Source organism: Mytilus edulis, chromosome 3 (assembly GCF_963676685.1).
Source record: "Mytilus edulis chromosome 3, xbMytEdul2.2, whole genome shotgun sequence".
Taxonomy (NCBI): Eukaryota; Metazoa; Mollusca; class Bivalvia; order Mytilida; family Mytilidae; genus Mytilus; species Mytilus edulis.
This window is the reverse complement of record NC_092346.1, coordinates 87638346-87665113: the sequence shown is the minus strand read 5'-3', so window position 1 is coordinate 87665113 and position 26768 is coordinate 87638346. Positions and strand designations below refer to the sequence as shown.

Here is a 26768-nt window from a genome sequence, read left to right as displayed (position 1 = left end):
CTTGAAAAATAAGAAGTCAATGATGATGATCTCACTAGAAATAAAACACTGAGAATGCGGTATCATTTTGATTTACTGCTTTTGTTAGTGGTGCATAGAAAAACCACATGGCAGAGATGGATGGTTGAAAAACCACATGGCAGAGATGGATGGTTGAAAAACCACATGGCAGAGATGGATGGTTGAAAAACCACATGGCAGGGATGGATGGTTGAAAACCACATGGCAGAGATGGATGGTTGAAAAACCACATGGCAGAGATGGATGGTTGAAAAACCACATGGCAGGGATGGATGGTTGAAAAACCACATGGCAGGGATGGATGGTTGAAAAACCACATGGCAGAGATGGATGGCTGAAAAACCACATGGCAGAGATGGATGGCTGAAAAACCACATGGCAGAGATGGATGGCTGAAAAACCACATGGCAGAGATGGATGGCTGAAAAACCACATGGCAGAGATGGATGGCTGAAAAACCACATGGCAGAGATGGATGGTTGAAAAACCACATGGCAGAGATGGATGGTTGAAAAACCACATGGAAGAGATGGATGGTTGAAAAACCACATGGCAGAGATGGATGGTTGAAAAACCACATGGCAGAGATGGATGGTTGAAAAACCACATGGCAGAGATGGATGGCTGAAAAACCACATGGCAGAGATGGATGGTTGAAAAACCACATGGCAGAGATGGATGGTTGAAAAACCACATGGCAAAGATGGATGGTTGAAAAACCACATGGCTGAGATGGATGGCTGAAAAACCACATGGCAGAGATGGATGGTTGAAAAACCACATGGCAAAGATGGATGGTTGAAAAACCACATGGCAGAGATGGATGGTTGAAAAAAAGAACATACAGTTACATGCATTGATGGACCCAATTTAGTATCTGACATAAATGTAGCTATTGCTGAGTTAAGGAAATTAATTTTTAATGGTTCATGACAAATAATAAATATGGTAATTGGTAATGGTTAGGGTGAAAATATTCCATCTTGAATACCAGCAATTTTAACATTTGTAGTCTACATAAAAAACTATGAAATGAGTAATTATTTTGTTTTTGTCCAGAATATGCATGAAATAATTTACAAGTGTTGTTGAGCATACAACAATCCATAAATCAATCAGTCAGTTTTTGCTATCTTAAAAATCCATAATATAAAGCAATGGTAATTAAGTGCTGGGAAAAACATCAAGCTGTAATTTATTTGCTTTTTTCCCCCTCTGTTTTCAATCATATTTTTTCGAAAATAAGGTTTGGGCAGATATATATTTTTGAAGGGGAACAAAGTGTTAAAAATTGTGTATAGTTATGCTTCATTAATTGAGTTGTAACAGTGTGTTGGTGTATAAACGACTGTATTTAGGAGTGTACAGAACTTAACACCAGTGTGGAAAATTCCATAAACCCCATATTACACCATTGACCAAGATAACTATTATAAGGTGAACTTTCTTTCATCCCTTCTTTCGTATATATATATATATATTTGTTCTAAAAACGACTTGTTCCTGCAGGTTACTACTAATAATGTTAATTGGACAGTGGTTATTGTTACAACAACTCTCTCTTTCCAGCCGCTGTTACAACAACTCTCTCTTTCCAGCCGCTGTTACAACAAATCTCTCTTTCCAGCCGCTGTTACAACAACTCTCTCTTTCCAGCCGCTGTTACAACAACTCTCTCTTTCCAGCCGCTGTTACAACAACTCTCTCTTTCCAGCCGCTGTTACAACAACTCTCTCTTTCCAGCCGCTGTTACAACAACTCTCTCTTTCCAGCCGCTGTTACAACAACTCTCTCTTTCCAGCCGCTGTTACAACAACTCTCTTTCCAGCCGCTGTTACAACAACTCTCTCTTTCCAGCCGCTGTTACAACAACTCTCTCTTTCCAGCCGCTGTTACAACAACTCTCTCTTTCCAGCCGCTGTTACAACAACTCTCTCTTTCCAGCCGCTGTTACAACAACTCTCTCTTTCCAGCCGCTGTTACAACAACTCTCTCTTTCCAGCCGCTGTTACAACAACTCTCTCTTTCCAGCCGCTGTTACAACAACTCTCTCTTTCCAGCCGCTGTTACAACAACTCTCTCTTTCCTGCCGCTGTTACAACAACTCTCTCTTTCCAGCCGCTGTTACAACAACTCTCTCTTTTCAGCAGCTGTTACAACATCTCTTTCTTTCCTGCTGCTGTTACAACAAATCTCTCTTTCCAGTCTCTGTTACAACAACTCTCTCTTTCCAGTCTCTGTTACAACAACTCTCTCTTTTCTGCCACTGTTACAACAGTTTTCTCTTTCCTGTCGACTTTTACAACAACTCTCTCTGTTCCTGCCAATTCAAATGTATTTTATGACATCAGACTTGAATAACTAGTTAAGACACCTATTTTTCCTATATTCTTGATTTATTTTCATATTCATATGAAAAATATACATACTACATGTATTGTCATGAAAAGTGTGTAACAGAAGTGTCTTTGTGATCTCGGAAAATCAGATGCTGACTATGTAGTTGGCTTTACTCATTGTTGAAGGCCATACAGTGACCTATAGTTGATAATTTCTGTGTCATTTGGTCTCTTGTAAAGATTGTCTCATTAGCAATCATACCACATATTCTGTTTTATATATGATTGCCAAACTGAGGCAACTATCCACCAGAGTCCAATTGAAATTGAATGAGAAAAACCACAGGTACATGTCTGTGAAATTTAATTTTAACCTAAATATTTTAATACAGAGTACTGGTAAAAAAAATGTCAAAGACAAAATAGTACCTGTGAGATAAAACCTATACCTATAGATAGCTGTATAAAAAATTATTATTATTATGAAAGGCACAGACATGTCAAAATGTAAAATATTCAAATTGTATTTGACATACATTCCTCACACTGATGTCCTTCTTGAACATTTGAAATCGAAATACATGAATTAAAGTTACCAGAGAATAACAAAATGACAATTTTAGATATTTGCTTAATATGAAAATCTATGTGAAAACAATTTTTTTTTTTTTTTTTTTTGGAAACTTCAAGAAAAAAAAAGAAAAAATATAACACTTAGTAATCAAATATCTATAAATATGAGATTAAAAATTCTAATTAGAATTTGTTAGTGAGATGAGTGCTATACATATTTATGTAAGAATTGATTTTTATAGATCTTTTTGATGAAAATTAATGTGCAAGAATTCTTTTTTATTGACATATTTCACAGAAATAACAAACAGTGTGATCAACAGAATCAGCGTATTGATTGAGCTGATTGGCGAGCTGATTGACGCTCACCTGACTGTAATCACCTAAGGTCTTTGTCACGAACTTCTCCTTTTATTAATGTTACTTCATCAGCTTTCAGCAAAAATAGAAAAGTACTACACTTCAACGTGACAACAAAGCGGATTGAAAGGATCACATGTTAATGATATTAGTTAATTAAGTAAAAAGTCATTTGTTTAACAAGTCTTCGTTGTGTCTGGTTGTTTCTCTGACCAACATGCCTTGTGCAAATACTGTGGGAGACAGTCTTAAAATTTCAGCAAGTAAAACAAGGTAGGGTGTAGATATGTGTGTGTCTTTTCACTCTGCGTTCATTTTTTTGTGAGATTATTTTTCCTACTCTAGTTCTTGTACATTTATTTATCAAAAGGCAAATATCAAGATTTATCTAGTCAAATTTGTAAGTAATTCATCTGATATACATGTATATCTAAAATTACAAATAGTGTTTATTAGGTACTAAAGTGGAATGAATAAATACTAAATAAAATTTCGATGTAAATTATAAAATGATTTAATTTGCATTAAAAGAATTAAACTGAAATAATTTATTTTAAATGGCCTTTGAACCGTTGTCCTATTATGTTTTTAAAATGCAAATGCAAAAAAAATATTATTATTTAGAGTTGAAAGAGAGATATTTACTGGTAAACAATTATAATTGTATAAATAAACCAATTGTTCAGACGTTTCGGCCATTGGCCTTCTTCAGTTATTTATTATTCCTCTAAACTACATGGCTGACATTTCTTTTTTCAAAGGTATGTTCCCTATTGGAATTTTGAAAACAAGGTAAACAATTATACAAGGTTTGACTTTGTCATTGGAGGTTTAGGTAGGAGAAATGATAGTGGTTATGAGAGTTGAGAGTTGAACAGCGGACAACTAAGAGTCAATGCACCTGCATGTAGCTAAAGAAACATTTAGTAAATGAAACATATGGTTTTCATGTAAACAAATCTAAGATACAACAAAGTTCATTCAGTGGTTTTACTGGAAATATAGAAAAAAAACTTTTATTAGTTTAGAGTTGCGGTGAATTATGTTCTAGATGATTTTGAATAATGTTTAGGATATATATATTAAGATGAATTAATGGCATTAAAAATATTTTGAAGAAAATGCAATCCGACCATAATACTTTTGGACATGTTACAGAATGAAGGACTAAAGCAGGAACAAATGTGGGAGGGTGGATGGAGTAAGGAGTGAAAAAGTTCAAATAAAAGGTCAAGTGTTAAAATTAGCACTATTTCATCTCAAAACCCTACTAAAACATTTACAAGTACAAAATGTTTAAAATAAACATAAGTTGTTTTAATTACATATATTTAATGGGTATGTCAATTAACTTTAAGCATTACTTTAGCAAGTGTTCAAGTTCTGCCTTCAATTATAGGGTAATAAAGAATGTGCAGTAATTTAAACAATACCTGTATGGTTTTCAAAAAGCATTGCATTTGCCTCTGCAATATTTGAAGATTTTTAAGCATCATCTTTGATATTCAGAAGTTAACATACAGGTCAAGAACAAATAAAGCACATATAAATATGAACACAGCTATACCCTATAAGAAACTCGCACTCATGTTATGGTCTGTCTTTAGATCTGCTATCACTGAATCTACTGAATACATCAACTTCAAGTAATAAAAGATAATTGTAGGGCAGCTAAACAATAGTTATTCAGGAATTGAAATTAATATAACCCATACTATTAACCATAGTGGAAGTGTTGAATGAAGATATTTGCTCTTTATTAAAAAAAGATTTATGAAAAAAATGGGTTCAACTTCATCAAAAGAGTAATTTGTAAAAGCAACATATTTATTAACTGTATGTGACTTTTAAAAGGTTGTTACACAAATAATGTTAATATTGATATGTAAGAAATCACTACTTTTGTAAGAACAGTATAAAATAACTTGAAAGTTTGATTATTTGAATTCTCCTTCAGTGAGATGTCTTTATGGGGAAATTTATTGTGAATTGCAGTAAACTTGTTTAGAATTATCTGTTCTTCCTACAGATCCAGAACAAATTTGATGTTAATGTACCTGCTGTCTTCAGTAACAAATATTAATCAAAAAGTATTATTTAGGAATGAATACTGAAGAAACTTTTAAGAGCACAAAAATGATTTAATTCTTTAAAAGAATTAGAATGAAATAATTCATTATAAATGGTCTGCAAACCATTGTCATTTTATGTTTTCAAACTGCATTTTATACAAAGACAATTGAAAGTACTTCTAAGTTACTTATTAGTATACAATAACACAAGGTTTGTTATCGGGTAGTTACATGAGAAATGTATGGGTAGTTACATGAGAAATGTATGATAGTAGTAGAATGTACTCAGAACAGATATCATTAAAACTTGATACAATTGAAAAAAGATTGACATTTACCAAATGTTAAAAAACTTTCAATTCAGTGCATACTTTTATATATGTGATTAAAGAAATGGCATTATTACATAATACATGTCCCATCTTCTATACCTGTGACATAATAAAAGACGTATTTAATGCACTTGACTTGACTATGCAATATTTATTAATCTTTGCAACCAACATCCATGATATTTGCAGGTTAGTAGGTCCATACATGGATATATATACATTTAAAACACAACTATAAGTTCTAAAATATCTTCTTTATTTTCTCAATGGATGTAGTTGCATAATATGCAAATTAAGGATGACAACTTTGCTGCTCTTGTTTTTTACTTTTTCCATATGTCCAGTGATATATGAAAGTTTCCTAATTTGATCTTGCTTACACTTGAAACGTGAGTGGTTGTATCTGACTATCAACTTTTAATTAAATAAATTGTTCTTTTTCAGAGTTTTCAAGAAAAGCAGTCCAAATGCAAAAGTAAGTATTGATTTACACTCATAAATTGCACCTGAAAAAAACAGCAATATTGTAGCAGTACTCAGTAGTTTGCTTTTGGAAATTATCAAACTTTCAAACTTGTTACAGAAAACAATAATACCTAATTGTAATTTGCTGTGTATGTCTTTTTGCAATTACTACATTTTTTTCAAGTTAATACTGTTATTGTGGAAGATAAGTTTTCAGTTGCCAAATGAAGTTGTGTATTGACAAAAGTATTCTTGCAATATTCCTTTTTTGTCTAGTCTGGACCAAGTAAAAAAACATGAGACCTATGGATCTGTTAGATATCAACAATGTTCATTGTTTGTATTTGTAACAAGGTCAGTTTAAGGGAAACCACTAATAAATTTAGGCCCATGAAATTGGTACACAGTTTTAAAAGTAACACGGTGCATAACCATAACGGCCACTTCTGGCGGAAATGGATACTGCCACCAAAACCAACGGCCACTTTAAGCGTTTTTCCAATGATAGACTCGGACGACGATCCGAATAATGATGATTTAGACAAATCTGTTAGGTAAGTGATACAATTGCTGTGCCCACGGAATCCTGGGATGTCCTTTTCAAAATCATTAGAAATGGACCCTTTCACCTAGATCAATAATAATAATTTTGAAAAGGAAGGAGTTTGACTTTAAATCTTAAATAATGCACAAAATGTTATTAACAAAAGAAAGTTTACGTCGAAACCATGTAAGTATGGCTAATACTATTCTAGTTAAAGCCGAAATAATTATCATTTTGTCAAAAAGTAAATACGGAATCTAAACTGTTTGGTATGCCCTTAAGAGGAACCACTAGTGGTAGGTCAATGATATTTGGTATGCAGTTGTGTTAGAATAGGCACATCTGGTTTGGAGACACAGTTATAGTCCTTTGATTTTCATACGACGGCCAAAAAAAATTTGCGTCGTATAATGCTATCATGTCGTTGTCTGAAGACACATTTAGTTTCCGGACAATAAATTTAGTTTTAGTGAATGGATCTCTATAAATTTTTACCAGAAGGTTCAATACAACTTAAGGAAGGTTGGGGATTTATTTTTGGGGGTTATGGTCTCAATAGTTAAGTAATTAGGGGCCAAAAAGGGGGCCAAAATGAGCATTTTTGCAGTTTTCAAACAATAACTTGTGGTTAAGTGTATGAATCTCTCTGAAATTATTCCACAAGTCTCCATACCATGAAAGGATGGTTAGTATTGACTTTGGGGGGTTATGGCTCAAAATGTTTTGGAATTAGGGGCAAAAAAGGGGGAACACTAGGTTTTACTAGTCAATGGACAATTAAGACAATTTAAAAGCAGTGTAAGGGAGGTAATTCAAAAACATTAAAATACAATGTTGGGTATGTTCAGATATACATCCCTTACACTTCTTATAAATAATGTATATTGGAATGTCAGGTTTTGAACTAATTGCCAAAAAAAGGGGGGTGGTAGTAGTTTTCAATTATTTATTTTTTTCATAATTTCTCAAATTCCAAATTTTTGAAAAATTTGAAGAAGAAATCTTTAATTGCACAATACTGCGCAATAGATTTGTAAGATCTTGACATTTGTTTTGTGTCAGAAACTTGTATTATGTCAAAAATTTGATCTCAATCCAAATTCTGAGCTGTATCAAGCTTGAATGTTGTGTCCATACTTGCACCAATTGTTAAGGGTTCAACATCTGCGGTCGTATAAAGCTGTGCCCTAAAGAGCACCTGGTTGTTGTCTATATTTAGAGTCCCTAGTCACCTTCCAAATTTATTTACTTACATAGAATAATAAAAAGGGGGTGAAATAACATGTTAAAAAAATTTGGGGGCATGCATTTTTAAGTAAAGTAGAGGTCATGGTGATTTGGTCCAGTTTGAAAAGGTCAAAAATAAATATGTCTGAAACAGTCAAACTGAATTACAGATCCCCTTAACATAAAATTATCCATATTTTCAGGTGAAAGCCAATAAACTTTTCTATAATTGTGATAAAAATTTGTCCTAAATTACATTCACTGCAATGTAAAAATCTTTTTTGGATAGAGCAGGTGTGATTTTTTTTAATTTTCTTTATTTTGTCTAAAAGAAATGCATTACAATCCATTACAAAATAACTGCTTTCTAGGGCCAACTCATCCATGCCATGTGGTCTGGACGCTGTGAATGGCAAAAAATATGTCTGTAAAATTGATTTGGAGCTTAGAAGTGAAAGGTTTTACACTAGAGCAGTATATGACCTTCAGAGATGAAAATATTTATGATTTACTAATTAAAACAATTTACTCTATCATGTAATTCCTAGGTATTAATGGTTCAGCATATGATCAGAGGATGTTAATTGCATTTGACATTTTATCTGCTGTGTTCTGATGGGATAGAGAAATCAATAGATATTTTCTGTAATATCTGAAGGGCATTACAAGGGAAAAAGAAATTATTAAGCATCCTTAATACAAAAATGACAAAATATTATCAATTTGAATAATTGGTTGTTTTGAGTGCCAGTATCTTACACTACAATTTTGACTTTGTTCAGTTGTATTCCCGCTTGCCAAAGTTATTTCACATGAAGTCTTGCAATACAACGACTGAACAATAAGGATCGTGCATTCTCATTTGTAGATTCTTGTCATTCTGATAGCTTCATATTTGTCTTCACTTTTCTCATTATTTTGCTTCAAATGTTAAAAAAAACCAATTGAAATTGAAAGAGTTGTTGCAAGTTTCTTAAGGTGTAGAGTCTCGAGTATGGCACTCTTTTACAGTAGACATTGAATTAAACAGCTCCATTCTGACTGGACTAGACTGGGTATTTATACATTCTACACAGCCAAAGGGACATCCAACTGTGGCGAGGGTTTTATTGTAGGTTGAATGAAAACTAAGTGGATAGCTAGTTAAAAGCCAACAACTAATTAAAAACAAAATTTATATAAGGGGGAATATAATGAAATACAATTCAGTCCAATACTTTGAATGATAGATTAGTGTAAAAATTACATTTAGTAATTAAAAAGTTTTGATGAGTTCACGTGCATCTACAGATTATAACGTTAATATTTTTTTTATGATAAAAAAATATTTGAGCAAAATTTATGTGTAGGCATGTGCTTCAAAATGCCTAACTGCATCTACACCTGGATATAAAGAAAATGAACAAAATGTCATGCATTATTTAAACATATTAAAAATCATGGCTGTGCTAATATTATGCCATTTATGAAGTGTACACAGGAGGAAAAGACACACACCTCATATAGATATATAATAAAGTGTATATGATATGGCTAAGTTCTAGGGATTACATTGGTGTCTTAGGTTGATACTGGTGTTAATATATTAAAAACGCCATATAATACTCTCTATATTTATCACATCATAAAAATGTGATAATATCAATGTGATGTATTTTTTTTTATATGATTCCATTATCTTTCAGATTACAGCCTACCTGGGAAAAAGAGATTTTATAGACCACATAACACACATAGATCCTATAGGTTAGTTACTGTGTGAATAAAGGAAAATTTTTACCATGTTATGGACAGTTGTAATTTCCAACTATTGTATAAAGTATATATGAGGCATTGAGTCAGAAAAATAAATGCTCTTGTTCTCACAGAATTAAGCATTCATCATGAAATTTATATAAAAAAAAAATCAGTCTTGAAAACTTTTATATGACTAAACAAATTAATTTGTATTTATTAAGTCAATTTGCAAGTGCAGTTTGATTGATAGTTGTTTTTTGTGTTAATTATATAAGTCAAGTGGCAAATATTTCAGGCATATTGAAGACAACGTATATTCTACAATGAATAATGATAATCCATATATATATATCCAGTAATCATGGTAATCCATTTATTGATTGTCAATGCAGAAAAAAGATTTCAGGAATTACCCAAAATATTGAACAGTATAACAGAACACACAAACCACCATAGGTTGCAGTACTTACTGCCTTCTACATTGAGCAAAACCCATACTGCATTGAAAGATATAAAAGGCTGCATCATAACAAAATCAAACCTGTAGCCAGGGGGTTTGGGGGGTTTGTACTGAAAACAAATAAGCACTGTTAAAGTCAACGTTCTATTTGAATTGTGACTGTTAAAGTTGAGTTTGTGAGTCCAAATAACCCCCCCCCCCCCAAAAAAAAAAACCCCTGGAAATTCCTGGCTACAGGCCTGCAAATGTAAAACAATTCAAATGTTTACTTCCAATTGAATCGCAGTAATTATGGTTTAAACACTTGATAATTGGAAAAACCGATCTTAATAAAGTTAAGATAGAAAAACTGATTAGAAAATTGGTTAATAATGATGTAAATGAAAACTATGAGAATCTTGGTTGTAAATACTGTAAATTAAGAAATATTGTGATGTTTTTATTATTGCGAAAAAAATGCGACAGTTATAATCGCAATAATTTAAACTCACATTTTGAATTTTTGTTATACATGTATAAACTTAACCGGATTCTTCTCATTATTGCAAAAATCAAAATCACTTTTCAGTCTAAAATAACAAAATCGCAATAATAAATGCACGCAATAATTTCTGAATTTTCAGTAATGTAAAAGCAGATTTCATGCACCCATTTAGATAAAAGCCAAGATGAATGTTTTCTGTTTTATGAATATTTCTTCAATTCTTCATGTTGTCTTTGTAAAAGTGTTGTGTAGATCATATATCTGTTATAGAATTTTAGCAATCTTTTAAATTAGACACATACATCTAATGTATTCATAGGTTAAATGATCAAGATACATTTATTGCATAAAGTTTGCTTTATATACACAGAATCTTTCTAAAATAAAACAAAAATCAATTTGAGTCTGAATTTAACATTCTTTTATAATGTGAAGTTTAATATCTGTTAATCATGGTGAAATGAATCCTTTAAAGTGTTGATTGGTTAGAAGAAACTTTACAGAAAATTTCCCAGGGCTTCGGTTCTAAATATCACTATAGAATAATGAGACTTATAATGAAACCGTTTCTAATCTTAGGTAATTCTAATCGGCATTTTAAGACTGATGTTAAAACTAGGAGTACGATTTAGAAGGAAGATTGCTTTTCAGGTTGCTTTGATAAAACTAAAACACAAATGTCATTCTTTTCAAAATTAAATGTTATTTTATGTTGAAACAGAAATAAATCAGCCTTTTTTGTAAGACGTTTTGTGTAGGATTACTCTGTTTATAAATACTGTCAGAATGGTTTCTGTCAGATCAATATGAATATAGGATATAAAAAAAAATTATGCAATAAGATAAACAATAATATAAACAAACTAATTGCTTTATTCAAATCACAGTGCAAAGTCCTAATTGTTCAAATCATAACAGAATATAAGCAACGTAAGTGCAACGACCTTCAATTATCCTTCAATTATCCTCCATCAAAATTATCACCATTTACATGTATTATGTATACATAAGAAATTACACAACTTAAACAATTATCATTCAATATAAACATAAAAACCATAGCTATATATGATAAAGATGAAAATTAGTATTTAAATGTACAAAAATATATTTTAATGATTCCTGTTATCTATTTGTATGTGCAAAAACAAATCAGGTGAAAAAAAAATCGAAGATAACTTATAGCAAAAAAAAACCATGAGTAAAGAACATAAGGCTTTCTGTTATGACAAAACATCATACTCATTAAAAACCTTCTGTATTGACAAATCAAAAACAGGCAGTAGCTCTTAAAGCCTTCTGTTTTGACAAAACATCTCTCAAGCATTCTATAATGACAAAACAACAACTAACAGTAACTCTAAAGTGTACCTCTCAAACCTTTTGTATCCAGAACACAACAATACTCAGTAACTCTCAAACCTTTTGTATCCGGAACACAAAAATACTCAGTACCTCTCAAACCTTTTGTATCCAGAACACAGCAATACTCAGTAGCTCTCAAACCTTTTGTATCCGGAACACAACAATACTCAGTAGCTCTCAAACCTTTTGTATCCGGAACACAACAATACTCAGTAGCTCTCAAACCTTTTGTATCCGGAACACAACAATACTCAGTAGCTCTCAAACCTTTTGTATCCGGAACACAACAATACTCAGTACCTCTCAAACCTTTTGTATCCGAAACACAACAATACTCAGAAGCTCTCAAACCTTTTGTATCCAGAACACAACAATACTCAGTAGCTCTCAAACCTTTTGTATCCGAAACACAACAATACTCAGTACCTCTCAAACCTTTTGTATCCGGAACACAACAATACTCAGAAGCTCCCAAACCTTTTGTATCCGGAACACAACAATACTCAGTACCTCTCAAACCTTTTGTATCCGGAACACAAAAATACTCAGTACCTCTCAAACCTTTTGTATCCGAAACACAACAATACTCAGAAGCTCTCAAACCTTTTGTATCCAGAACACAACAATACTCAGTAGCTCTCAAACCTTTTGTATCCGAAACACAACAATACTCAGTACCTCTCAAACCTTTTGTATCCGGAACACAACAATACTCAGAAGCTCCCAAACCTTTTGTATCCGGAACACAACAATACTCAGTACCTCTCAAACCTTTTGTATCCGGAACACAACAATACTCAGTAGCTCTCAAACCTTTTGTATCCGAAACACAACAATACTCAGAAGCTCTCAAACCTTTTGTATCTGGAACACAACAATACTCAGTAGCTCTCAAACCTTTTGTATCCGGAACACAACAATACTCAGTAGCTCTCAAACCTTTTGTATCCGGAACACAACAATACTCAGTAGCTCTCAAACCTTTTGTATCCGGAACACAACAATACTCAGTACCTCTCAAACCTTTTGTATCCGGAACACAACAATACTCAGTAGCTCTCAAACCTTTTGTATCCTAAAACACAACAATACTCAGAAGCTCTCAAACCTTTTGTATCTGGAACACAACAATACTCAGTAGCTCTCAAACCTTTTGTATCCGGAACACAACAATACTCAGTAGCTCTCAAACCTTTTGTATCCCGAACACAAAAATACTCAGTACCTCTCAAACCTTTTGTATCCGAAACACAACAATACTCAGAAGCTCTCAAACCTTTTGTATCCAGAACACAACAATACTCAATAGCTCTCAAACCTTTTGTATCCAGAACACAACAATACTCAGTACCTCTCAAACCTTTTGTATCCAGAACACAACAATACTCAGTACCTCTCAAACCTTTTGTATCCAGAACACAACAATACTCAGTACCTCTCAAACCTTTTGTATCCAGAACACAACAATACTCAGTACCTCTCAAACCTTTTGTATCCGGAACACAACAATACTCAGAAGCTCTCAAACCTTTTGTATGCAGAACACAACAATACTCAGTACCTCTCAAAACTTTTGTATCCAGAACACAACAATACTCAGTACCTCTCAAACCTTTTGTATCCAGAACACAACAATACTCAGTACCTCTCAAACCTTTTGTATCCAGAACACAACAATACTCAGTACCTCTCAAACCTTTTGTATCCAGAACACAACAATACTCAGAAGCTCTCAAACCTTTTGTATCCGGAACACAACAATACTCAGTACCTCTCAAACCTTTTGTATCCAGAACACAACAATACTCAGTACCTCTCAAACCTTTTGTATCCAGAACACAACAATACTTAGTACCTCTCAAACCTTTTGTATCCAGAACACAACAATACTCAGTAGCTCTCAAACCTTTTGTATCCAGAACACAGCAATACTCAGTACCTCTCAAACTTTTGTATCCAGAACACAGCAATACTCAGAAGCTCTCAAACCTTTTGTATCCAGAACACAGCAATACTCAGTACCTCTCAAACCTTTTGTATCCAGAACACAACAATACTCAGTAGCTCTCAAACCTTTTGTATCCAGAACAAAACATTACTCAGTAGCTCTCAAACCTTTTGTATCCAGAACACAACAATACTCAGTAGCTCTCAAACCTTTTGTATCCAGAACACAACAATACTCAGTAGCTCTCAAACCTTTTGTATCCGGAACACAACAATACTCAGTAGCTCTCAAACCTTTTATATCTGGAACACAACAATACTCAGAAGCTCTCAAACCTTTTATAATGAAAAAAGATATATTCATCAGTTATAGATCCTAAATTCCATTATGATTTTGATACTATCACTAGGTTTGACATATATATGTAAAATTATATGATTGTTGCTGTTTAGTGGGTCAAATGTCTACCCTAATGTGTCCCATTCTTTCTAGAGAGAATGGGGAGTTATCTATCTTTACTTTGTAAGAAAAGATCTACTGCCATATCCAGCATTTTAGTTTTAATTAGAACTTGTCTTAAATTTAAATGTATAATTGATGTTATTTCAGATGGTGTAGTCCTGGTGGATCCAGACTATTTGAAAGAAAGAAAAGTTTTTGCACATGTATTGGCAGCTTTCCGTTATGGCAGGGAGGACCTTGATGTCTTGGGACTTACATTTAGAAAGGACCTTTTTCTGGCCTCCATGCAAGTTTATCCACCTATCAAAGACCAACAAAGACCATTAACAAGACTTCAGGAAAGATTAATCAAGAAACTAGGTCCAAATGCTTATCCTTTCTTCTTTGAGGTAATCTTACAGTTATTATTTTCTTTATATATTTGGAATATGAAAGAAGATTTGGTATGCCATTTAAAACCAGAAACAAACACAGATACTGAATTAAAGGTTCCACATACTAAGTTAAACTCATAAATTCTGTGTCAGGTTTTAACAAGTTTAAAATAAAATTGAGAATGGAATGAAACATTGAAACAATGTTTAGCATTTCGCTCATTATTTTTCATATTTTTGGTTTTTAGTGAATAGTGATAGATGTAATGTTATAAAAAATAAAACTAAGAAGATGTGATTTGATTTCCAATGAGACAACTCTCCACCAGAAACCAAATGATATGATAGCAGTTTACAACTAAAGCTCGCTGAGGGGCCTTCAGAAACAAATAAAACTCATGCCACCTCAGTAGGCCCTGACTGACAAATGTAAAACAATTCAAAACAATAAACAAAAACAAATAGAAAAGACAACAACAAACAACCTCTGCATTATAGGCTCCTGACTTGGGACAGGCACATACAGATGTGGCTCTGCATTATAGGCTCCTGACTTGTCCTCCTGACTTGGGACAGGCACATACAGATGTGGCTCTGCATTATAGGCTCCTGACTTGGGACAGGCACATACAGATGTGGCTCTCCATTATAGGCTCCTGACTTGGGACAGGCACATACAGATGTGGCTCTGCATTATAGGCTCCTGACTTGGGACAGGCACATACAGATGTGGCTCTGCATTATAGGCTCCTGACTTGGGACAGGCACATACAGATGTGGCTCTGCATTATAGGCTCCTGGCTTGGGACAGGCACATACAGATGTGGCTCTCCATTATAGGCTCCTGACTTGGGACAGGCACATACAGATGTGGCTCTGCATTATAGGCTCCTGACTTGGGACAGGCACATACAGATGTGGCTCTGCATTATAGGCTCCTGGCTTGGGACAGGCACATACAGATGTGGCTCTGCATTATAGGCTCCTGACTTGGGACAGGCACATACAGATGTGGCTCTGCATTATAGGCTCCTGACTTGGGACAGGCACATACAGATGTGGCTCTGCATTATAGGCTCCTGGCTTGGGACAGGCACATACAGATGTGGCTCTGCATTATAGGCTCCTTGCTTGGGACAGGCACATACAGATGTGGCTCTGCATTATAGGCTCCTGGCTTGGGACAGGCAGATACAGATGTGGCTCTGCATTATAGGCTCCTGACTTGGGACAGGAACATACAGATGTGGCTCTCCATTATAGGCCCCTGACTTGGGACAGGCACATACAGATGTGGCTCTGCATTATAGGCTCCTGACTTGGGACAGGCACATACAGATGTGGCTCTGCATTATAGGCTCCTGACTTGGAACAGGCACATACAGATGTGGCTCTGCATTATAGGCTCCTGACTTGGAACAGGCACATACAGATGTGGCTTTGCATTATAGGCTCCTGACTTGGGACAGGCACATACAGATGTGGCTCTGCATTATAGGCTCCTGACTTGGGACAGACACATACAGATGTGGCTCTGCAGTATAGGCTCCTGACTTGGGGCAGGCACATACAGATGTGGCTCTGCATTATAGGCTCCTGACTTGGGACAGGCACATACAGATGTGGCTCTGCATTATAGGCTTCTGACTTGGGACAGGCACATACAGACATGGCTCTTCATTATAGGCTCCTGACTTGGGACAGGCACATACAGATGTGGCTCTGCATTATAGGCTCCTGACTTGGGACAGGCACATACAGATGTGGCAAGGTTTTAAGATGTTTGGTGACTTCAAATACTTCTTTTGCCAACATATTAAAGAAATATTCATATTATATTTAACTCCCTTTCAATTTTGACCATTTTTGAATGTGGCTATAAACATCAACCTACATAAATCCTAGCTTTCCTTTACTCTGATACTTGTAAAGACATGATAATTTGTTCAATGTCTTTATTGCCTCCCATGCATGTACATAAAACTCATGTTGAGCCGGTTTAAAACTTTTTAATCAGCAAATATAAGAATAACTAAAAGAATTTCAGATGTTAATTATAATTAATCTTTAAGGAATTGTTTTTAGTTCAATATAGCTGTATTTTGAAATAAAAGTGAATGATATTTGTATGTGAATAATTGGAGACATTTACTGGTTCATTTGTCAATTACTGTTGAAGTTAACACAATAAACTGTGATTAACTTCATTTCTTCTCAAACATTGGAAATCAAATCGTCTTTTAATTCATTTATGTGCAGTGTTAAGATAAGATGGTAGTAATAGTCTATTTCATCTACTGAATGGAATTGCCACAACAAGTTTGATTCGGACAAAATTTAATCTGATTAATTTAAAATAAAGGAAAAACTTTGGTATTATATAGAGTAAGTCTTATATTTACCCTACTTACACATTTCTCATTATTATCAATTTATCAATATTTATGAATTTATCATATTCTAATTAAATTATTTTAGAAATAGTTCATGACATGGCTGGGCTATGAAATTCAAATTTTATCCTGAGGTCAATTGTGTATGTTTAGTCTAAACAAGGTGTTGTATATATTTTGACATGTCCAACGTAACTTGTTGGAGTCATATCTCCTTAGTCTTCTGATTTAGGTCAATTTCTTTGGTCCAGGATTCCCTTAGGTGTAATTTAAATTAAAGGCAATTATAATATCAATTTCAACTAAGAGTACATTGAAATGATTGCAAGCACAATATACCATTTCAAAAAGTTTCAAATACATATTACAGATTAAGATAAGGATTTCTTTTTTTAGCACGGATGCCTTATATAGCTATCTAACGTTTCAGTAGACATAATGACAGATTTACTATTGGCCAACCCAACTCATATAAACACATTTCACTACAAAATATCTTCTGCTGTAGTTTATGGGTAATCAATTTTCTGTGAAGACATTTACAATAGAGAGAAGTCTGTATTTAATTTAAAAATAGACAAATCCAATCAGTGTACAGAATTGGTCACATGATATTAAGGCATTTTGTATTTAATGTGACCAAATTGTTTTGAACCAGTGACAGCTTAGGTATACAATCAATTTTTGTCCTCTTCTTTCCCGTGTATACACGACTATATATTGATTTAGCTAGCTAAAAAAACATTATGTTCATAGTCGCTGGTTGTACTGCATCACAGCTATATCTCCTACAGGTGTTATTGGCTCTTTAATGGAGACAGTCCTGTATAACATCAGGTCAATACCTTGACATTAATAAAGGTGTGCATCAACAAAGTAGACATCAAGAATATATATAGTAGTTTTTGCTAACCTATTTCCTACATAAACCCCTGTATAATAAGGAACAGATTTAGGGGACCTTTGTATTCAAGTATGTCTAGGATCAGTTGACAGGGATAGAAACACTGCATATTAACAGCTTAATATGATTGTTTAAGGTTTGACTGTAGTATAGGGATAGAAACACTGCTAATTAACAGCTAAAAATATGATTGTTTAAGGTTTGACTGTAGTATTTACTGCCTTTTGAATTTCATGCTATCAAATAGTATGTATTTTTAGGTTTTCAAAAATGTTTGCTTACAAGCAGACTATGCCTGAAATCTTGTTGTTTACACTGAAAACCTACCATATTCTTCATATTCATTATTTTTATGCCCCATTTATGGGCATTATGTTTTCTGGGCTGTGCGTCTGTTTGTCTGTTCATTCATCTGTTTGTTCATCTTTCCCGCTTTAGGTAAAAGTTATTGGTTGAGGTAGTTTTTGATGAAGTTGAAATTTGAAACTTAGTAAACATGATCCTTATGATATGATCTTCATAATTTTAATGCTTAATTAGAGTTCTGACCCCAATTTCAGGGTCAACTGAACATAGAAAATGATAGTGCGATTGGGGCATCAGTGTACTATGGACACATTCTTGTTATAGTTTTTCTCTGATTCTTTATGAAATTTCTTGTCTGCTGCCCTTCTTCTGATTTACATAGATTATAAAAGGACTTCTCCTTACTTTCATGTAGGAAAGGGTTTTTTTTATGAAAAAAATTATTTAAAAAGTCTTTAATTTTTAAGGAATGACTAATATTTTTTCTGTTGGAAATAACATAAAAAATTTGGTGCACACTGAATAACGCGCGTAGCGGGATATTTAACAGTGTGCACCACATTTTTTATGTTATTTCGAATAGACAGAAAAAATATTACAGTCATTTCTTATAATTTAATTCTAAATTCCATTTTTAACCGTAGAAAACGATGAAAAAAAAAAACGTTGATGACGTCACGGTCACATGACTAAATTATGTCTATGGGCTGATAACAAAATAACGTCAGCCAATCAGAAGACACATTACATCCAAAATTAAATTATTGATTAATGTACCAAGTAACCGAATTGTGAGTGCATAGATTATTTTATAGATTCATAAATTAGATTGAATAATATAAACTGTGGAAATGATATGTTTAGAGGTAATCTGAAAAAGCTCTTTGACGTAGAACTGATTCTAATTATGGTTCTATTTTCACAGTATGACTTCAAAAATAAATTATATATTGTAACATGAGGTAGTATATCTTTAAGATACCAGATAATGATGTAGTAGCTATATTTGGTTGGTATATCAATTTCTTTGTCATTCTCTATAAAGGTAGATTTATCTTCTTAAAGAGTACCTTTAGATACATTTTACCATAAGTCTGTACTTCTTTTTTTGGTCCAGCGACTTTAAATTAATTAGCACTGTTGCTGTCCATCAGGTTGTCTGTTTCTGAATTTTCTGAAATATTTATTTTATACATAGAAGCGTGATTGTTTACTTATTTGATGAAGGGTGTGGGCTTCTGTCTGTGTTAAAGCCAAACTAAATGTAGTAGTTATAGGCTTTGGTCTCCATTCAAGTAAAGTTCAATACAGTAGGCTTTGGTTCTCATTCTAATCAAACTAAATACAGTAGGCTGTGGTCCTCATTCTAACCAAACTAAATACAGTAGGCTTTGGTCCTCATGCTTATCAAACAAAATACAGTAGGCTTTGGTCCTCATTCTAACCAAACTAAATACAGTAGGCTTTGGTCCTCATACTTATCAAACAAAATACAGTAGGCTTTGGTCCTCATTCTAACCAAACTAAATACAGTAGGCTTTGGTCCTCATACTTATCAAACAAAATACAGTAAGCTTTGGTTCTCATTCTAATCAAACTAAATACAGTAGGCTTTGGTCCTCATTCTAATCAAAATAAATACAGTAGGCTTTGGTCCTCATTCTAACCAAACTAAATACAGTAGGCTTTGGTCCTCATGCTTATCAAACAAAATACTGTAGGCTTTGGTCCTCATTCTAACCAAACTAAATACAGTAGGCTTTGGTCCTCATTCTGATCAAACTAAATACAGTAGGCTTTGGTCCTCATTCTGATCAAACTAAATACAGTAGGCTTTGGTCCTAATACTTATCAAACAAAATACAGTAGGCTTTGGTCCTCATTTTAATAATACTAAATAGTGTAAGGGGGAATGGTGTCCTTCTTTTTTTTTTTCTTTCTGAGACTACTTATACTGGCAAATTTTTAAAAGTTGATTAAAGACAAAAAGGTGAACAAGGTAATCATGCATCTAGTAGTTAACATTAATTAGTTCAATTTTTGGTTAATTTTTTTTATATGTGTCTAATTACCCTTAATATTTAAAAGCTGATCTTTATTAACCAAGATATAATATGCCTTTGACAATTCCTATCTTAAATTTAGACCAAGAAATTATATGCGTTTAACAAGTCCTAGCTGAATTTAAGAAATAGATATTGTAATAGGTAAGACAGTAAGCTGAATCTGTAGACAGTCTCTAGAGTTATTTCTAGCAATCTGTAATAAAAAAGAACTTATGTTTATTTATATAATGCAAAAAATGTAATAAGACCAGTTTCTGACTTGCAAATTGGTAAAAGTAATTTCCTGTGTCTAGCTGGTTCTGGTAACCATGTCAACATAAATCATATCTGTAAGGTCTCTGTAGATAATGCAATACACCTAAACCCTTTCTTATTGTCAAAATTATGACACAACTTCCTTTCAATAAATATATATTTTTTTAAATTGAAAAATAAACTATTACAAAAGCGTCTTTTAAGGTTGATCTTGAAATAGTATCCAATACAATAGCTTCATTTGCATACAAATGTAATAATGATTAACGAACAACTATGCTTACATGATCAAGTTGTTTTACGCAATAGGTTATAAGAGATAAGTTAATAATTGTGTGAGTGGGCGAAAGTTTACTTGTTTACTGCATATTGATCAGGAAAAGACTCATTATATACTCAAATTTCTTTGTACACATTATATTTTATTCATGGGAATTTGTTAACACATTGTAATTTTTTTAATTGGGAATTTTTTAACAAGTACTTTATGTTGATGTTTAATAAATGCATAAAAAAATACTCACATTTATATGTTTAAAAGCATTAACATATATTTTGTCATTCAGTTTGTGAAATAATCTTGAATATTTTTCCATTGCTGGTCAATAGTAATAACAGTTCACTTAATAAGAAGAGTTGAAAAAACAGAATAATAACCTGTAGCCAAACTTAAACTATGCAGAGTCAGATATAGGGGGGGGGGGGGGGCAGGTGGCCCGGGCCCCCCCCTTTTTTAGAAAAAATTTTGGTTGGTTATATAGGGAATTACTGAAGCGTGACAGAATCGGGCCCCCTTAGGCAGTCAGTGGGCCCCCTCTTATGAAAATTTCTAGATCCGCCACTGCTATGGGGATACTTTTAGATATGTATTTCTTTGCTGATATAAGTCTGCTTGACCAATAGGAGTATTTGACCATTAGAAGTGACAGGGAAGGCAATATTTTTTTAATACATTTTGATTGCTGAGCTGGATCATAAGACCATGTAGGCTATAGTAATTTTCCGTTTTTGAACATTAAAAGTTTTTATCACCTGTACATCCTTCAACAATGAGCAACACAATGTACAGCCAGCTATAAAGGCCCCAGGTAAATAAAATGAGAAACAATTCAAGCAAAATAAAAACAAAAAAAAACCAGTGTACTGAAAGACACAAAAACTGATGATTGTTTAAAAACTGATCATTTTGTAATTGTGAATAATAATTTTTCTGTTGTTTCAGTTGCCACCCAATGCTCCTGCATCAGTTACATTACAACCAGCACCAGGGGATACAGGGAAGGTTTGTACTATATTTAATTAAGTCATAGTGCTATGTATATTCAAAACTTTGAGTATAGTAGTAGTAGATATTGGTTACCCATCAATGTGACAACATTATAATACTACAAAGGAGAAGGTCCAGTAAGGGCCGATTTTGGCCTCAAATTTCACGCCCTTCAAGCTTAAATATGAAAAATCTATCATTTATGCCAAAAGTCACTTTTCAGATGTTTTTTGTCAAAAATGAAAGTGGTCGCATCCTTGTTCATCCTCAACCTTTATATATGTTATATATTATCATTAAATACAACTTACATTTCAATATTAAGAATGAACACAAATGGGTCAACTTTCATTTAAGACGGAAACCGTTAAAAAATTTAACTGAAATGCTAAAATTGTGAAGATTTCAGTAATTTAGCATGACTTAATGATGGTAGTATTTGATATATCTGCATTGTATTGTCAAAAACAGCCCATATTTATGTAGCAGAAGCATTCTACTTTCCAATAAATACCTAAAAATTCACATTTAAACAATTTTGTAAAACTGCTATATTTTGAAGACTAAAAGGGGTCTTACTGGACCTACTCCTTTTGAGATGGACAACAATCATTTCAGTCACACTTCCTCATGTCAAAGACCTTACTTTATTTTGATCAGTTAAAGCTGTTATCCTAATGCAAGCAAGTTACAGGTGTGGTTGACTTGCTTGCTGTGTTTGTATAAATGTTTGCTCAAGCGTTTTAATTAAGATTGACATACGCAATAAATAGATAGGCAGGGCTCCAACTTGTATACATTTATAATCCTTGAGCAAACTTTTATACAAACAAAGCAAGCAAGCCAATAAAACCTTAAACTTGCTAACATTAGGATAACAGCTTTAATTTTTCAGATTTCTTATCCTTTGAAACTACAAGGTCAACTTTATAAGAAGTTTGCCTGGGAAATCCTCTATGTTTATTTCATAATGGTCATGGCATATTTTAATGTTGCGTAATAATGAAAATAGCAAACGTTGTGCATAATTCCCAGAATGAACATGCTTAACTTGAACACTTGGCCTGTTTAATCATTACATTAGCCAAACTGTTTCTTTAGCTATAAGATTCAATGATTTCATAATGAATTGTGTTTGTTGATACATAGTATAAGCTTGTTTAATTATTGCATTTCATTCATATAAAATGAGAATTCTTTGTTCTGTGATGATTTGTGTATTACTAGTTTTGGGCTCCATGATTACATTCATTCAGAAATGCTAGGATCAATATTCAATAACTATATTTTCAAGCCAGAAACTTTTCTTGTTAGAGTTTCATTTAGGAGTAATATTGTTGTGAAAAGTCTTTTTAGTATGATTGAGATCCATAACCTTGAGTAATCTTGAGTTATATAGTTTTTAAGCTTGATTAAAACTGTGAACTCTTTAGGACTTCTTATGTCTTTTGTGTTTAAAAATATACCTAATACCAAATACTGTCATAAGTATGAAGTAAAAATTTCAAAATGTAATCAAAATGAAAATGAACTGGTTGACAAAATTGTTGCCATCACTTTAGTTGTCATTTCTCTTGTTTCCTCCAAAAGATAAAAGAACTGGTCATAGGTACAAATGCCAAAACAAAACAAAATGATATAATGCAGATAATGGTGACCATTAATTATTTATATGAATAATCTTTTGATTACATGTAGGCAAAATAAAAACATTACTAAAAGCCATTTGAAAAAAAATAGCATACCCAACACACCCTGAATTACACAAAATTAGGCTAAACAGCATCTTTAAATTCTATGATTTAACAAATTTTGCACTGAAAAATCTTTTCTGTATAAATTTAGTTTTTTTACCTGCCAGTATTTGAGGTTTAATTGATAGAATCTAGTAATTAATCAGACTGAAGCTGTACAGTATTATCACCATATGTATTTTGACAAGATTCTAACATCTACAATCTTCTATATTTCATGGGTTTTTATTAAAAAAAAATATTATTGCTTACATCAACTGTATTTGAACTTTGGTGGATAGTTGTCTCATTGGCAATCATACCACATCTCCTCATTTATATACTGGAGATGCTAAATTTTGTATTGCAATTTTTTGGTCAAAAGTTGAACTAAAGATATAGATTTTGGCACTCAGAAGTCTACTGTAACTTTGTAGTAACAGGTTGTTTGGGATATTGATAATTTTGATAAATATTAAGCACAATAAAGTAAAGGCTATTATGGTGATCTGAAAAAAGCAGAAATAGGGGCCAGATTGAGGCATGGGAGTGGGTGGTGGGAATACCCCCCCCCCCCCCTAAAATTTGCAAAGCATGGGTTGTCATCAGCTTAATAAAGCATATTTTGATAATTTTACCTCAGAATTGTTTTTCCCCCTGATCTGCACAATGAAAATTTTAAGTTTGGGCCCGCCCCCCTTACCTAAAATCCTGCATCCTCCCCTGGAAATGATAACAGATGATTCTATTTGTCACACCGTTTGAACTATAATGACTGTGTTGTTAGTAAATCATACAGAGCTGGTTATCTGTATTGCAGCTCTGACACTAGTGCCATCCTAAATGAAATGTATAAATGTTTTATGAGATTGTGTTTACATTTGTTCAGAATAAAATACTGCCTGAATTTACTTTGGGGATTAAAGTCATCATTTGTTATATTTGACAAACATATCTCTCTTATATTTTTTTCCCATTTAATCTCCTGTCAACATAGTAATATTATAGCATGTTGGGAATTAATTCATGTCTGCAATTTATGGAATATGAAATTTAATTTGGAGGTTTATTTTGTTATTGCATTTATAATCAGAAAGTTTGATGATTACTTTTATACTGTGATGGATTGAATTAGCAAACAAAATTCTCTTTATGTAATACAAATTGTATAAAGTGTAAGCTAACTTAACAGTACCCAAATTGTACCGAGTACCAAATTTTCGCATGTTTTGCATAGAAAATTACAGATATCTTAGTTAAAGTTATGGAAATGTTGCATGCAACCTCTGCAAAAAGCTGACTTTTGAAAATGAGAAATTATTTCAAGGCTAGATTTCAAGGGCCTGTCTTCTCAGTCATGGTTCATTGACTTTGATTTTTTTGCACAGTTAACTTTTTAATTATCTGATTATGTCAATGCATGGGGTACCACTTGAAACAGATAACTGGTATTTGTTATCCCTTCAGATAAGCATTATCATGTTCATGGAGATTATTTACCCCGGCATGCATGCATGTGCCTTCAGTCATGGTTCATTGACTTTGAAAGTTTTGCTTAGTTTACAAGTAAAAGTTTCAACATATAACACGTTTGCAGCATTACACTATTAAAATCACATAACAGGCAAGACATATCTACGTGTCAACAGTTTATTCCATTACTAAAAAGAAACAGGAAAATATTGAGACATCACTACAGGTTTGAAAAAATTGAGTATGCATCAAATGGTTGCATTAAAAAAACTGGCCCCATCATTAACCAGATGAACAACATTTTTTAAATAAATGGAAAGGATTTATCATTAAAGGATTTCAGAATAAGCGTTGCATTATGATAGTTTGTCAGTATAAAATTGTATGTGTATTCTAAAAAATATGGGACAGTCATTTCATAGTTTAAGAATTGTTTTTAGTCTGTTTGTTTATATATAATTCCTTTAGAAAGTAATTTCAGCAGGATTTAGAGGTCAATGCCAGGAATATTTCAATTACAAGAATAATAAATATTTTGATATCTGTTCTAATCAGGTTAAGGCCAATTAAAATTAATTGATAGATTTTCATCCCCGCCCGCCCCTCTGAAATCTTCCCGCCCCGATTTTTTTTATTTTTGAAAAAATTACTATTTCCGTATTTTGTTCATTTCCGTTACCGGTAACCGTCGATAATTTCGTTTCATGTGAAACTTCCTTTTTCTATAAATTTCGGTTTTCGTATTTCTTAGAGAATTCTTACTGAATGATTAAATCGATATATTCTGCTGATATATGATGACAACATCATTTACCGAGAATAGAGATTGATTACGAGAAGGGCGTGAAATATTCGGGTTACGAGTAATACGCTGTGTCCAAGAACGCAAATCGCAGTATGTCACAAATGACACAAATGTTTGTGAGAAAAACACCTTGGATTTCTTTTATTTATACAATGACTTTGTGTCAAGAAATTTGGACTGTGAATGAAACCCAAAAGCGTAAGAATCGTGGAACACGTTTGACTGGAATACAGAAATTGACTCAAGCATGAACTGTATAGATTGGTGACCGTATTTTGAGTTCAGAAAATCGACAAATATACGCATTTTTAATTTATTAATTTATAGCAAGCTCTTAGATTTAGATTTATCCATGCCTTTCGTTTTTTGTAGAAAAACAGCAAACATCCTCTGTCCCAATACCCACGATAGAGTCATTAAACAACTTAAAGTTTATGTTTTACATTGTAATTATGTTTGCATCTTGCATATTAAGGACCAACCCTATTAATTATTTCAACACTGTTTGAGTTTTCATTTTATTCCGTACTTATCGTGCTCCTGTTTCATACCAATGCCTTTGTTTCATTTTATTAGGACAAAAAAAAACTTTGCTTAGAAAGCAAAATACATTTGATATAGATAGTCCAACTTAAGAGAGCATTTCTCCACATTTCTGTTGTTTACTATAAAATAGGTTTCTAAAGTGGCAATTACATGTAGAACAGTGGTTGCCAATCAGATATATATATTTACGAATTTGAAAAAGCGGCATCAGCATATGGAGTATGTGTCTCAATTGATACGTTACTCTAGAGCTAGCT

General features: G+C 33.1%; 1 protein-coding gene across 6 annotated transcripts in view; it reads left to right on the top strand.

The window, feature by feature from the left end:
* LOC139517707 (beta-arrestin-1-like) overlaps positions 1 to 26768 on the top strand; it is a 63640-nt gene that overhangs the window by 14318 nt on the left and 22554 nt on the right. For 5 of the 6 annotated variants that reach the window (XM_071309025.1, XM_071309023.1, XM_071309022.1 and 2 more), the window contains exons 2-5: positions 6142 to 6172; positions 9619 to 9679; positions 14537 to 14778; positions 21910 to 21969. In XM_071309025.1, coding sequence (XP_071165126.1) covers positions 6142 to 6172; positions 9619 to 9679; positions 14537 to 14778; positions 21910 to 21969 — 394 coding nt within the window. Of the gene's footprint in view, positions 1 to 3461; positions 3567 to 6141; positions 6173 to 9618; positions 9680 to 14536; positions 14779 to 21909; positions 21970 to 26768 lie in introns of those variants that run through there. The other variant, XM_071309026.1, reaches the window with a different exon arrangement.